The sequence below is a fragment of the Nuphar pumila genome, chromosome 8, assembly GCF_984573655.1.
Source record: "Nuphar pumila chromosome 8, dmNupPumi1.hap1.1, whole genome shotgun sequence".
Taxonomy (NCBI): Eukaryota; Viridiplantae; Streptophyta; class Magnoliopsida; order Nymphaeales; family Nymphaeaceae; genus Nuphar; species Nuphar pumila.
In genome coordinates this window covers 18,401,252-18,415,312 of record NC_143256.1, presented here as the reverse complement: position 1 = coordinate 18,415,312, position 14,061 = coordinate 18,401,252, and the positions used below count along the sequence as shown (strand labels likewise).

The following is a 14,061-nucleotide window of genomic DNA, read 5'->3' as shown; positions in this document are numbered from 1 at the left end:
AGTTGTGTGCACCTTGGTTTTCTTATCAGTATAGATTGTCGCCTTATAGTTTGGCTCTAATTGACGGTTGTTTGATCTCTAGTTCTATGAGTGTGTTATATCACTCATTTGTTTATTTGGACAATGTTATTATGAATACTTATAATTATGTTTATCTGTGATGGTTATCTATTTTGAAAATATGGTGTTTGAAAGATTGTTAAAATTGATACATTTATCCTTCTTGATGACATTAGTTTGTTTTTATTACAAGCTCTCTTACTTTGTGTCTTCTCCTATTATGTCTCTTATTTAAAAGATATTTTTGTGGTGAGTTATATGCACCCATTGGTTATTCACATTTTGTGTGTTTGTATTATACTCTTATTTTAGTAGCTGATGCACTTGAATATTGAGGTTTGTCTCTTATTTAAGTGTCATTTTACGTAGACAAGAAAGATTTGTTTGCAATGAGTTAGGTGCACCCATTGGTTATTCATACTTTTTGTGTGTTTGTATTATGCTCTTTTTCTAGTAGCTGAAACATTGAGGTTTGTCTCTTATTTAAGTGTTATTTTATATAGATGAGATGTTCACACTTTTTGTGTGTTTGTTAATCTCATAAGTGGCATTGTCATTGATCTCTTGTTCTAGCAGCTATTACACTTGAATTTTGAGGTTTGAAGGTCAAGCGAGGTAAATTGCTTATGGTGGTCGAACTATTGTGAAGGTTTGCAAAATATCATTTCTTGATATTTGTGGGATTTTCAAATCTCTCCACAAAATTTCTAAAAAAGATTCACTCATTTACCCTTGTCTGGGAAATGGTTATTGAAAATTCTTCATGCATTTTGCATTGAATATGTTTTAATTGCATGCTTAAAGATATTTTAAATGTGTTCCATGATTAGTTATCTTGGGTGATTTACATCATGATATGCCTTGGTTGCATAGGATGCAATATTTTGAGTGTATTTATAGATATTGTTTCTATTGTTGAGATTTAAATTGTTATTAATATTTGTCATTATTACAAAATATCTCTTGTTATGATTTGTACGTGGGATTTTGAACTTCCCCATTATTTCTGTTGTACATTTAATATGGCTACTTGTTTTGAAAAACCCTGCTTTATGAATATTTTTTATGTGGGTTAAACTCTTTTGTGAGTTATTTATTCATGGTATTGATGTTGTTTGAAAATTCATATTTCATGCATTAATGTGCTTTTCGAGATAGATGTGTGTATTGACTTTCAATAATGCATGTTTTCATGAATGTTTAAAGTGATGAATGATTTATACGTTTATCTTTGAGATATTTTATGCATGCATCTCTTCTTTTGATAATATGCAATTGTGTTCTCTTATAAATCAAGAACTATGATTTCGTAAAATTATCTATTGAGGTGAGACTCTCAATGAATATTGTGTATAAAAATTTAATGACTTTCAAAATTGATGTTGAAAAATTTTCTTACTATTAAAAGATTTTGAAAATTATTAAAATGTCTTATTAAATATGTATTGTATTTTTGGCGTGTTTGGTCATTTATATATATATATATATATATATAGAGAGAGAGAGAGAGAGAGAGAGAGAGAGACAAAGAGATGGGTGTGTACGAAATGAAATATGCGAATGAAATGTGCTAAATGGGTTTTTCTGCTCTTTTGGTGTGGGTTTTTTTTTTGCAGTTCTGACCCCATAAATGTGTTGGGCATGGTCAATTTACGAGGAATCCACACTTGGATCATGTGTTTTCGATGAAAAAAATGATATTTGGAGCCTAAAAATTAACAAAGATTTTGGAATGGTGATTTTTTAAACGTTATAAAAATCCGCTCATGTGTCAGAATCGAACACTTAAAGAGTTGAACCCTATAAAATCAAGTACATAGATCACATTTGTACGATTAGAATTTAAAAATAAAACAAAAAAACCCTGAAAAACTCATTTAGCATGTTTCATCTAGCATATTTTATTTAGCACATACCCATTACTCTCTCTCTCTCTCTCTCTCTCTATATATATATATATATATATATATATATATATATATATATATATATATATAGTTATTTTTAATTGGATTGCTCCTTTTGCACTCTTTAAAATATTGGCATTATTGATGATTCTAGAGAACTTTCAAGCATATCAAGGAAGATCTAGAAGCTCCTTCAAGAATTTGTATTATAGAAGAACATGTCGATATCTTGTGTAATGGGATTCCTTTTGTAATTGCAAACTTATAGTGAGTCAATGTAAGTTTGAGCGGGGGCGTTAACATATATCATGGTTGCCAGTCGAGGAAGCAGGAGCAGGAAGCGTGGCACTTTCAAAATTTTAGGAAGCGAGAAACGTGAGACTACTTAAAAGTGAATCAAGAATCATCTTGGAAGCGACCTAGGAAGCGAACCGGAAGCAACCTACGAAGCGAGGGGGAAGCGAAAAAATAAAAATAAAAAAAAATGAAAAAAGGGAGGAAGCGCAGGAGAAGCGCGGGGTAAGCAACGGGAAAGCACGCTTCTCAAAAAAAATGGCGCTTCCCAACGCGTTTCGGAAGCACAACATTTCGTGCTTCCACTAGGCTAGGTGCTTTCGGTAACTCTGATATATATACTTTAAAGTTAAGTCAACTTTGGTTGACTTGGACTAGTTGTTTGACTTATGGTCCAATGGTTAGTGTGGTCTCCCTTTTTCTCTCCTTTAATCTCTCTCTTCTTCCTTCTTTTCTCTATAAATATGGGTGGGTGGGTGCCTTTGTAAGGTGAGGGAGTGATGAGTAGTTTTAGGCAGAGTTACTGGAAGCACCTAGCCTAGTGGGGAAGCATGTTTCGGAAGCGTAAAAGGTCGCACTTCCAAAACGCACTGAGAAGCGCCAATTTTTTTGAAAAGCGCATTTCCCATTTATGGGAAGCGCGTTTCTCTTTTATGGGAAACATGCTTCCCATTTATAGGAAACACACTTCCCATTTATGGGAAGCACGCTTCTCCTTCGCTTTCCCTGCATTTCCTCTCTTTTTTTGTATTTTTATTTTTATTTTATTTTTCGCTTCCCCCTCGCTTCCTAGGTCGCTTCCAGATTCGCTTCTGGTTCGCTTTCGAGACGATTCTTGATTCGCTTTTAAGTCGTCCCATGCTTCCCGCTTCCTAAAATTTTGAAAGTGCCACGCTTCCCGCTTCCACTTCACATATCGCTTCCCGCTTCCTCGACTAGCAACCATGGTTTTAGGCTTCTTGTGTGTTTTTTAGTGTATTGTAATGAGGATTAAAATGTATTTTTTTTGTATTTTTACTGTTCTTTATTAATGAAGTTATTTACTCACATTCTATTGTGTTTCATTTTAGTTCTTATGTTTTTGTTCAAATGCATTATGTTTTGACCCTCGGAGTCCATTATGGACGGTATTGGGATCCGTGCCATTTTGTGACAAATATAACCTCAACCAGGTTTATCCAACTACACAGAAAATATGAAAGAATTTTCTATCAATACCAAAGTAAAGCAGACTAAAGCACACAATGAAACTTTGGATTAACACTTCCACTCACACCTGTAATACAGACAAGTACAGCCCCATCAGAACCAGTATGGTGCTGGAGACCATTAGAATATAGGTAAACCAGATTGTATAAAACTTTCATTCAACAGATAAATGAATGTGCTTCTTCGATCAACCAAAAAACAAAAAAGTAGAAGAAAAACTCTCCATTAGTCAGGCATTTGATTATATGAGTAACATTTAAATTTAATTGTGTTCCAATTAAAATGTTCATATTATCAATCTAAGAATCTGAAAAAGGAAAAAGTAGATATCATTCAATGTAGATATTTGCATACTAAGTCCACCACTGGAAGTATAATTATTAATCAATAATGAAAATAGCATAGGAATATCATAAATACCTCTTTACTGTCAGGACTCCAACTAACAGCATAGATGCTACCATTGTGACCTTCAGCAGATAGCTCCCCAATCTTTTCTCCTGTCCTCCCATCATATAGTATACCTTTCTTATCTGAACTTACACTGATAAACTTGCTTCCATCAGGAGAAAACCTTACACAATTGACAAAGTTGGAATGTTCCCTGCACTTCAAACAATAATGTTTCCTTTACATACTACCTCTGTTCGGTAAGACACAATCAAGAACATCTTCCTCAGCACATTATATTTTATTATGGCCACAAGCCTACATTGCTACAATGCCATGAATGAGTTTTTTATCATTGACATAAAATTAAAATAATGACTACATTTCTCCTACAAGAAATTTTGAAAAAAAAAAAGAAAAAATACCAAGCACTCGATGTTAATTAATATGAACCCTAGAACATTTTTCCAGAAGTTTTGCATTGGACTCTGCAAATCAAGGACACGACTGTTGCTCCAAAATAAAGAGTATGCTTCAACAATTAATGGGGAAAGGCATCTTGTAAACAATGTAGCCAAATCACACCAATGCACAATATTTGATGGGCCAAACAAGCAATGCAAGGAAACTTGAATAAATGTTATGTTTCTGCGTTCTATCTTGAACCAAGAGGCTACCATGAATTAAAATCTTAGAAGGATGAAGACATCTAACACTCAATCCAATTGCATCGATCAGAAGATGGCAGGTTTAGTGGATACTTAAGGGAAGTTTTCCACTTTTTCACTTTTTCTGTTTTGGTTAGCCTAACTGGAGTGCAGACCAGTGAATTAATGAGGTAACAAAAATAAAGGGTTCATATACATCATGATGACCACTTTAGAGGTTTATCCCAGGGTTACCGGAAGTACCATAGGACATGGGGAAGCATGCTTCTCCGAAGCATATTTCGGAGGCGCGAAACGTGGCGCTTCCAAAATGTATCTTTTTTTCCTTTTTTTGTTTTTTCCTTTTTTTGTTTTTTCCTTTTTTCGCTTCCCCCTCACTTCCCGCTTCCACTACCCGAATCGCTTCCCCAACTGGCAACTCCGGTTTATCCTTTGAAGTACAATATGTTATAAGGAAGCATTACATGAGAGTCAAAATTGATTGGCTAGTGAAGTCCTTTTTTGTATTCAAGACCCAATAGGTCAAAAGATATAGTTATGAAGGGCATTTTTGTAAACTGACTTAAATTACCTTTATAAGGGTCAATATGAGAGGGATAGGGCACGATTCCAGCCCCTATTCTCTTTCTCCCTTGTCTTTTCTCACTTCCTCTCTTTTCCTATATCTTCTTCTTCCTCCTCACTCACTCATTTCTCTCACCTTGTTTCACAGTTCGCACACACCACATATTCTTTCACACATCAAAGGAACATAATCATGTTACCATCAATCTGAAGATGGTATCAGACCAGATGAAGATATGAAGGGAAATTTTGAAGCATACATCAACCACAAAATGACAAGGGGATTCATGACCTGCCACATGGGAGCTCCAATCAGTTTTGGTTGCATTCATGCAGATAATATTTCAGAAGATTTTGGTTAGGGAGCTCCAAAATCCAAAATTCAGTTTTTAAACATTATAACAAAAAGTATTCTTAGGTATTTCCAAAAAATCTATGTAGTATAAACCTCCTTCTTTACAGCCTTCTCCAATCAGCTTCCCTGAGAGACGATCCCGCACTCATAAACCAATAGAAGAGAAAGAAACATTATACCAAAGGTCACATAATTAAGAGACAAATAAAAGATTTAGGCTTACCTTGGGAATATATCTAATTTTTTGAATAAAAAATCTCTTTAAAATATTTTCAAAATTTCTTATTCCCTTTATCTCAAGAGATATTCTATCAACAATAAAAAACATTTGACTCGCTTGAGTTATGACATCCAGATAAAATATCACAATTTAGTGTCATATGAAATGAGGCACATGAGCCAAGAAGCCAAAGAGACTTACTGGGATCAAAGATGCCAACAGAAGAGACCGTAGCTTCGGTTGGTGAAGCTCCTTTGAATAGAGGTTGAAGAGCTTCTACAATTTGAGTCAAGGACATGCTCTCAATAGTTGATTCTTGTGTAGCTTTGAATTCACTTGACTCTTGAGCAACGGAGGCTACCTTCTTCTCATAGGGTATCTTTAGTTTAGGACAATATATCTTGACATACCCCGGTTCACGACAATAATAGCAAATAATTTATTTTTTTTTCAAACTCATTGTCTTGCTTTCCATAGCTATCATTGTTTGGTCTCTTATAATGTGATAGTTATAATGTAGTAGTTGGTAAGCATGGACATGGTTTCTCAGCCTAGACACGGCTATGACCGAATTATCATCATCTTTAAATGTCTTTTTTTTAGTCTATTTTCTTTCATACTTAGCTCTTCAATAGAGAGAACTTCTCCTTTATGAAGAAAAGCCGATTTAGTAGACTCAAACTCCGGTCTTAGACCATTGATGAATTGATAGAAATGTTTCACATCAATTTGTCTTTGACGGAGTTCTATGTCTTTGGGATAATGTCATTGTGACTCAAGAAGAGCAAACTCATTCCAAAGGTCGAACAACTTACTAAAATATTCTCTAATACATTTTTCTCCTTGAATCATAGTGTGTACCTTGTCTTACAAGTTGCAAATGTGGGTAATATCTTTAAGACTATGTCACAGGGACTCTTCAACTAGGTGCCGCACTCACATCGCACCCGCACCCGATGCGATCAACCTGACCCTGGGTGCAGTCAATGCACCCAGGGTCATTTATGTCCAACTTTTTGCCGCATCCCCGCACCCAAGTTTTTTTAAAGTGTCGCACCCCTGCCCCTGCACCTGCACCCATGTGACATAGATTTAAGAGAATACATTTTCTTAAGATAGTCTCATGCAAATATTTATTTGCATGTTCAAATTTAGCTAGACTCAAGCACTTCTTGATATCAAGACTACTAATGACCCAAGACATAATCTTGGCATGCCCCATTCTCCATTCTTTCCATTTTTTCTCATATGTGGCCATAGCCATAAAGATTCAAATAGAGATACATGTTTAAATTACTTTGAATAGAAAGCTAATCTAGTTTGATCTAATTTCAAATCTAACAAATATGTTAATCAAATCCTCAAACTGTATGAATCCATATGTATATATGAAACTTAAACCTTTATGAATGTGCAATTAGATTTTCTAGAGAAGCGTCATTTGTTAGTAGCCTTTTCCCTTATCGGTTAACTTACTCTTTTATCATTTATATATCCATAACCTATGTTAACTGTTAAGAAAAAGAAAGTTTGCCAAGCCCCTCATGTTCTTGTCATATTTTCTGCTTTTTGCCATTTTTATAACCTTCCAGCCTTAAACACAGAGGGAGAGAGACCTAAATTAGTAAGTGTTCCTGATGTGCTCAGACTAGATTCATAACTATGTCGCTCTCATGAAGGGGGCTTGGCAGTTATAATGTATTTTGAAGCAATATTATCAAGATATGAACTGTGATCTGGAAACCAGCAGGGCCCATCCTCTAGGACAGAAAAGCTCTCTAGTTATGGCTTGAAAAATCTGTTTAGATTTTTGGTAGAAAAAGTGGTAGTCCTGTCCCTACAAGAACAAAGATCAATTATATTAAAACTTTTACCTAGACGGTGCAGTTAATTTAAACCTGTGTTGGCCATTTTAGGAATAATAGTTTAAATGTTATCTTCAATACCCTGATATATTCCCCTTGGATGTTATTAGTTAATTCTCTTACTAGTTTTAAACAGACTACACATCAGATAAAGGGCAGGTATACATCTCCCTCACTAGAGCACATAATTCCTTACAATTTGGAGAAAATATTATTTACATCATGTGCATTGCTTTTGGAAAATGTCATTCAAGCATGAAGATACTAGGAACACTTATTTATACCATGATTTTATATTCCATTGCAAGTTAAACGTTATAGTAATGTTTCAAGCCAGAGTGCACTCCTAAAGTTTGAGAATGGTCATTATTTACTTAAAAGCTAACACATCATATACTGAATAGCTATTAGAATTTCATTTGCTTCGACAGGCTAACATGTCACGCTTCAGTTCCTGCATTGGATCCTCATACCTTTACCAAAAAAGAAAGACAATGTACCAAAGGATTCTTCATACAAAACAATTATGTTAAAACAGCTGAACCTTTAGCAAATTTGCACTATCCTTGACCTAATATAGTATAAATCAATCTCTTAAAACCATAAACAAGACTAACCTTTGTGACAGTTTGAACCTAAATGGTGGTCCCTCATAGAAATTCACCAAGTAATCTTCTCCACATGTAACAATACGAAAAGGTCTTGTAGGCTTGAATGCACAACTTAAGACACGTCTTGAATGACCGTCAAACTCACCAACAGTTGATCCGGAATCCCACCTACAAACAAAAACAAAAAATACAACAAAGAGAAGGAGATCACCATGACAAAGATGGATTAAACTATAAATTGTGCAAAGCACAAAATACAACCGAAACAAATTTAAATGTAAAATATCAAGGCAATCTCAATCAAACTTCACATATGGTAAATAATGCTAGAAAAAAAAAAGATATTATCTCTATCATAAACAGAATGTCAATGATAGAAAGACAAAAAAATCACCCTTTCCTTACTCTTTGAGGTATCAAAAGAAAATGGAATTAGCAACATTATGCATGCTTGCTTTGTCATTTTTTAATTGTGTGCAAATGATTCAATTATAAATAATAAAAAAACTACATGTGACGTGCACTAAATGGAATTAGCAACATTAAACTGTTTAAGAGAAAAAAGTTTGTTCGGTTCTGAGTGCCAAACGTGTAAGCCTGTTAGGTTATTAGTGGACAGGGTCACACGCATTTACTTTTTTTTTCCCTTTTTTTTGACAGTACCATTGGGATTCGAACTTACAACCAACACAAGTGACGTGCACTAACTGCTCTTGCCAGATAAGCGGATCTCCCGTTGGTATCTATTTTTTTTCTATTATATTTTTTTATAATCCAAAGAAGAATAAAAAATCATCACCGACGGCAGATTGTCGGTCCCTCATATTTTGCTTGCACTCTGAGACTAGGCCATGGGTTAGATTTAGATGGTGCATTCATTTATGTGAATCCATTGGCATTCATAAACGATAGGACGAACTCGGTCTGGATTCAAGTGGGTCTGGCGTCCTACTCTGTCCTTGAGGGACCTTTTACCAGACTGGCTTTTGAGAAAGCTACGATTCCGAGTCGACCAGACGTTTGCTGCATGGATTGTCAAAGTTGGGCCGCATTTAAAAAATGTGACGCCTCTTTTTCTAGTCTTTTGGCTACGATGAAACAAACATTTAGCGGTGTTTTCTTGTCAAGGAATAGGGTTCTGCGGCACTTCTTTAGTGGATTCCTCTGCGGCGGAAACTAAATGGGACCCACATGAGAACAGTTTTTCGAGAAAAATGAGAGTTAAGTGTGTAAAATGACACACCCGTCGAGGCATTTTTCCATACGCCATGTTTGTTTTGGCATTGTAAGTTCTGCAAAAACGCACGCCCATCGATGCATTTTTTGCGAAAAAACTTGAATTTTCCATGACACACAAACACCCCCTTAAACATCACAGTTAAAATTGTCATGTTGGCATCGGTGAGTCTCAGTTTTTTTTTTGTTACCTTTTCTTTCTTATTTTTAATAAGCAAGATGGGGTTAGGCCGACTCCACCCGTTACACTACATACCATTGGGTTTTGAACTTGCAACGTTCCATCACATGGTGACTTGCACTAACAGCTCCTACCAAACAAGCAGAGCCCCCGTTGGTTACCTTTTATTAATCCTTTCATACTTCTCTCAATTAAATTGAACTGGCAAGAGCTTTTAAAAATCGATGCCTATTTTTGTATGATAGATCATTCCCATCCATGAAAATGGAACAAACAGGTCTTTGAAATATAAAAAACATTATTTTTTGACAAAATATTATTATGTAATATATACAAATTGGGGTCTCAGGTTCATGGCGTTATCCCTCAACTTGCTCATCAAACAGCAAAAAAAAATAAAAAGAAAAAGACAATTCTCCCTCAATCAACACAGCTTATTTGTCTCTTCTGGTTCATTTTTTATGTTTGTAAATGTAGCTATGAGAAACTCAAAGTTAACCAAGCAATGGGTCAAGTCAAGCTAGATGATGGGTTCAGGGCTAGTCAAACTCTTCCTATTTATTTCTTGTCCTAAGTAAGATTATGTTAAGACGTTGCCAAAATACATATTTGCTCCTAATTAAGTGAGTCATTAGTAGCCAAAGCTGTGTTGTTGGTAGGAGCTGTCAGTGCATGTCTCCTTGTAGTGGGAAGTTGCAGGTTCAAAACCCAATGGTAGGTTGAATAACTGATGGGGTCTGCCAAACCCCACCTTGCCTTTCAAAAAAAAGAAGTGAGAGCCATTAGTCTCTTAGCCTAGTTGATCATGTCTCATTAATTTATAACCTTAGGGAGACTGGTCATGCCCTTCAACGGACAAGATGGCGTGGATGCCAATTCCTTGGGTGGTAAGTCATGGATACAAATATAGTAAGTAGCAAGTCATGGAGACGTGGATTGGTAGCCCCAAAGGGTTTTGTGTAATGGAAGGGCCCTTGGCTGCTAGGCGGGTGGTTAGAGTTTCTCACAAATGTCAGCCCCTTGCATTATGAAGGGTAAGGGTTTCATGCCTTTAGCTCGTGCCGAAGCAAGACGACTCCCTAAAGACAAGGTGTGTCTCAGGGGGTTTACACCGTGGTATCAACGGCTGAATGTGCGATATGCATAGCCAGCGCAGGGTCTGATTTCGCAGGTGGTTTCAACATTCCTCATAAAAAAAAGACTTCTTGATGTTTAATAGAGTCTTCCTTTTATATATATATAGTTAGCTAGTTAGTTAGTTAGTTAGTGGAGATGTGCATACAATATATACATAGTTAGTTAGTTAGTTAGTGGGGATGTGCATACAATATTAATGAGTTGAAATGAGCAATATCTCATAGCTCGTGTTATTTTATGTGAATCTTTATAGATATGATCTACATGGTCTATTTGGTTGGGATCAAATTTTTTGTTTCATGGGAATCCAGTTTATGCAAGTGTTTTTTTTTGGTGATTCAAAAATCAATGGTCACAAATGCTCAATTTTTTCATAGCTTAAAAAAAGTTTCTTTTGTTGAAAAAATGTGATCGATATAAAACTCGGTTGTTAGAAAAAGAACACCGTGGATTATCATGGGTTGTAGATTTTGAACCTTCTTTTAGTTGGACGGTCCCTCTTCCTATATATAGAGCACCTACTCCCATCTAGTAAAAGGTTTGGGTTTTCCAAATCTTGTAGTTTTTTTTTTTGTTGATAAGACCTTATAAATGTGATCTATATGCATTTTTAAACAGAAAACAAGTTTTAGATCATGCGATTGTAATCATTGTATAGGTTTTTTAAGACCTTAAAAAAATCAACGGCCTAAAATGTAGCAAAGTTTCATGATTTAAAAAATCTTATTTTATGTCCAAAAACATGATCCGGACATGATTCTTATCAAATAACTATGTTGAACACGGAGTCCGATTGAGAAGATACTACATCTATGATTTTACTATGTGTGTAGGTAATCCCGAAGCAGCTTAGCATTACTTTATATATATATATATATATATATATATATATATATATATATATATATATATATATATATATATAGGAAGATGGGTCCGTGCTAAACCCATTTGGTGCTAAACCGCATGCTAAATGGGTTTTTGGGCTTCTTCGGTGCTTTTTATGCAGTTTTAGCTCTATAAATGTGTTGGGCATGGTGGATTTACTAAGGATCCACACCTGGCTCTTGTGTTTTCAATAATGTTTGGAGCCTAAAAATTTTACAAAGATTTTGGACCGTTGTTTTTTTGAACCTTATAAAAACCCACCCATATATTGGAATCAAATGCTTCAAGAGCTGATCCCTATAAATCAAGTACATAGATCACATTACGGTCAGAATTTAAAAGTAAAATGAAAAAAAGGATGAAAAAACCCATTTAGCATGTGGTTTAGCATCAAATGAGTTTAGCACAAACTCATTAATATATATATATATATAACCTTGGTTCCATTCGCAGGTAGATCATAGATCAACCACCAATGGGGTAAAATTCTGAGGTCAAGACTTTCGCCCTCGCGCCTATGCTGGGCTTTGGCTTAAGTAATTCTTGTTTGATTAAATTTCACAATTTATCCCCTACTGTTTGGTGCACTGAAATCTATTGTCAAACAACCGAGGCATAGAAAGTAAGGTCGTAGCTCTAGATCATAGGGTTTTATTGTTGTTGTAACTTGCAATTAATGGGAAAAAATCACAATCACATTAGAAACGGTTGAAGGCATACATGTATACATTATGTTTACACTTTAAAGTGATAATTTCCTACTAAAATTCTAATATATGATACAAAAGGGCAGCCTTTAATTTTGCTCCCAATACATCACTAAGCCATGCCTGCGTATGTCAAATCGACTTCTTTCACTTTCTTACTAATATTATATTTCCATGCCTCTCTCTCTATTTGGTAGATTTTTTTTTCTATAAACTTGAGTAAGGCCCTGTTTGGAAGCTGTCAGTATGTGGCAGGAATGGAAATTTTTGTGTGTATATTGTTGGGGTTAAAACGGATGTACTGGGTCTCCCCATGAGTGTGAATTGATGGAAACAATACGACGATGACACTGGTAGAAAAATAAACCAAAACAAACCAGTAGCGAAAATAAAAACAGCACACAACGATTTACGTGGTTCTCTCTCAACTGAGGTACGTCCACAGCGACCAATAGGTCAACAACTTTTACTATCTTCAAACAAAGATTACAGAGTGGCCAAAAGGCATAAGCCTTACAAATACACAAGGTGTAACGAAATGAACAAGAGGATATACCTCACTGAGGAACAAAGAACGAATGATCTGAAGAATCAGCTTGACAAAGTTGTCCTGAAAGAAGTATCGTAGCACTTCTTGCTTTTTGTTCCCTCCGCACCTTTTCGGTGCCCTAAAAGTGTTTCTCACACTCTCTCCCTAATGTTCTGCCTTTTTTGCTCTCTTCCGCTGCTTTTGTTCTCTCATCCATCCCCTAAATAGAGGACGAGACTCGCATTAAATGTGGAAGACTAAACGTCCTGCATAACTTACGATGTGCATGAAGTGCCTTATCACAAATCGCTATCCAGTGATAACCACAATTCGTCATCCAGCTGAAGCACATAACGTTAACCACAAATCGCTATGCAGCTGAAGGCACTCACCACAAATTGCCATCGACAACTCGCTGAACCTCAAACTCTGAACAACTAAAGCATCATTCAGCTGAGAGGACTTCTACAAATCACTATCCAACGAATACTCCAAATCGTCCTCGAAAAGATCAAGCATCGTGCTTAGAATTATGCAGCGATACTGAATGTGCATCGAACCAATGGATCCCACAAAGGAGGAAACCGCAACAATTCTCCCCCTTCCCGACTTATGTGGAAGCTTCTTCCATTCCTGCTAGGAATCGACACTTCTCATGCTTGTCCTTGGTCAGCATATCTGATGTATTGTCATCAGTATGCACTTTCTCTAGTTGCAGCAATTTTTTATTCAAGACATATCGAATCCAGTGGTATCAAACATTAATATGTTTCGATCTTGAATGAAACGAGAAATTCTAACTCAAATGAATAGCACTTTGACTATCACAATGAAGAACATACTCTTCTTGCTTCAAGCCCAACTCTTGCAAGAATTTCTTCACCCACAACAATTCTTTACTGGCTTCTATAATGGCAATGAACTCAACTTCTATAGTGGAGAGAGCTAGACATTTCTGTAATTTCGACTGCCATACAACTGCTCCCCTGCAAAAGTAATCAAATACCCAGAAGTAGACTTTCTACTGTCTACATCACCAGCCATATCAGAATTTGTGAATCTATCAAGAATGGGTTCACCCTTTCCAAAACACAGACTCATCTTTAATGTGCCCTGAAGATACCTTAGAATCCATTTCACTGCTGCCCAATGTTCTTTCCCTGAATTTGACAGAAATCGACTAACAACTCCAACAGCATGAGCTATGTCTGGTCGAGTACAGACCATAGCATATATCAAC

At 35.9% G+C, this 14,061-nt stretch overlaps 1 protein-coding gene across 1 annotated transcript in view; it reads right to left on the bottom strand.

The window, feature by feature from the left end:
* The window catches only part of LOC149829707 (actin-interacting protein 1-2-like), a 37,199-nt gene that overhangs the window by 14,102 nt on the left and 9,036 nt on the right, over positions 1 to 14,061 (bottom strand). The window contains exons 2-4 of the mRNA XM_090015269.1: positions 13,664 to 13,807; positions 8,150 to 8,311; positions 3,891 to 4,074 (exon numbers count right to left, since the gene is read on the bottom strand). Of these exons, the coding sequence (XP_089871395.1) occupies positions 3,891 to 4,074; positions 8,150 to 8,311; positions 13,664 to 13,807 (490 nt within the window). The remainder of the gene's footprint in view (positions 1 to 3,890; positions 4,075 to 8,149; positions 8,312 to 13,663; positions 13,808 to 14,061) is intronic.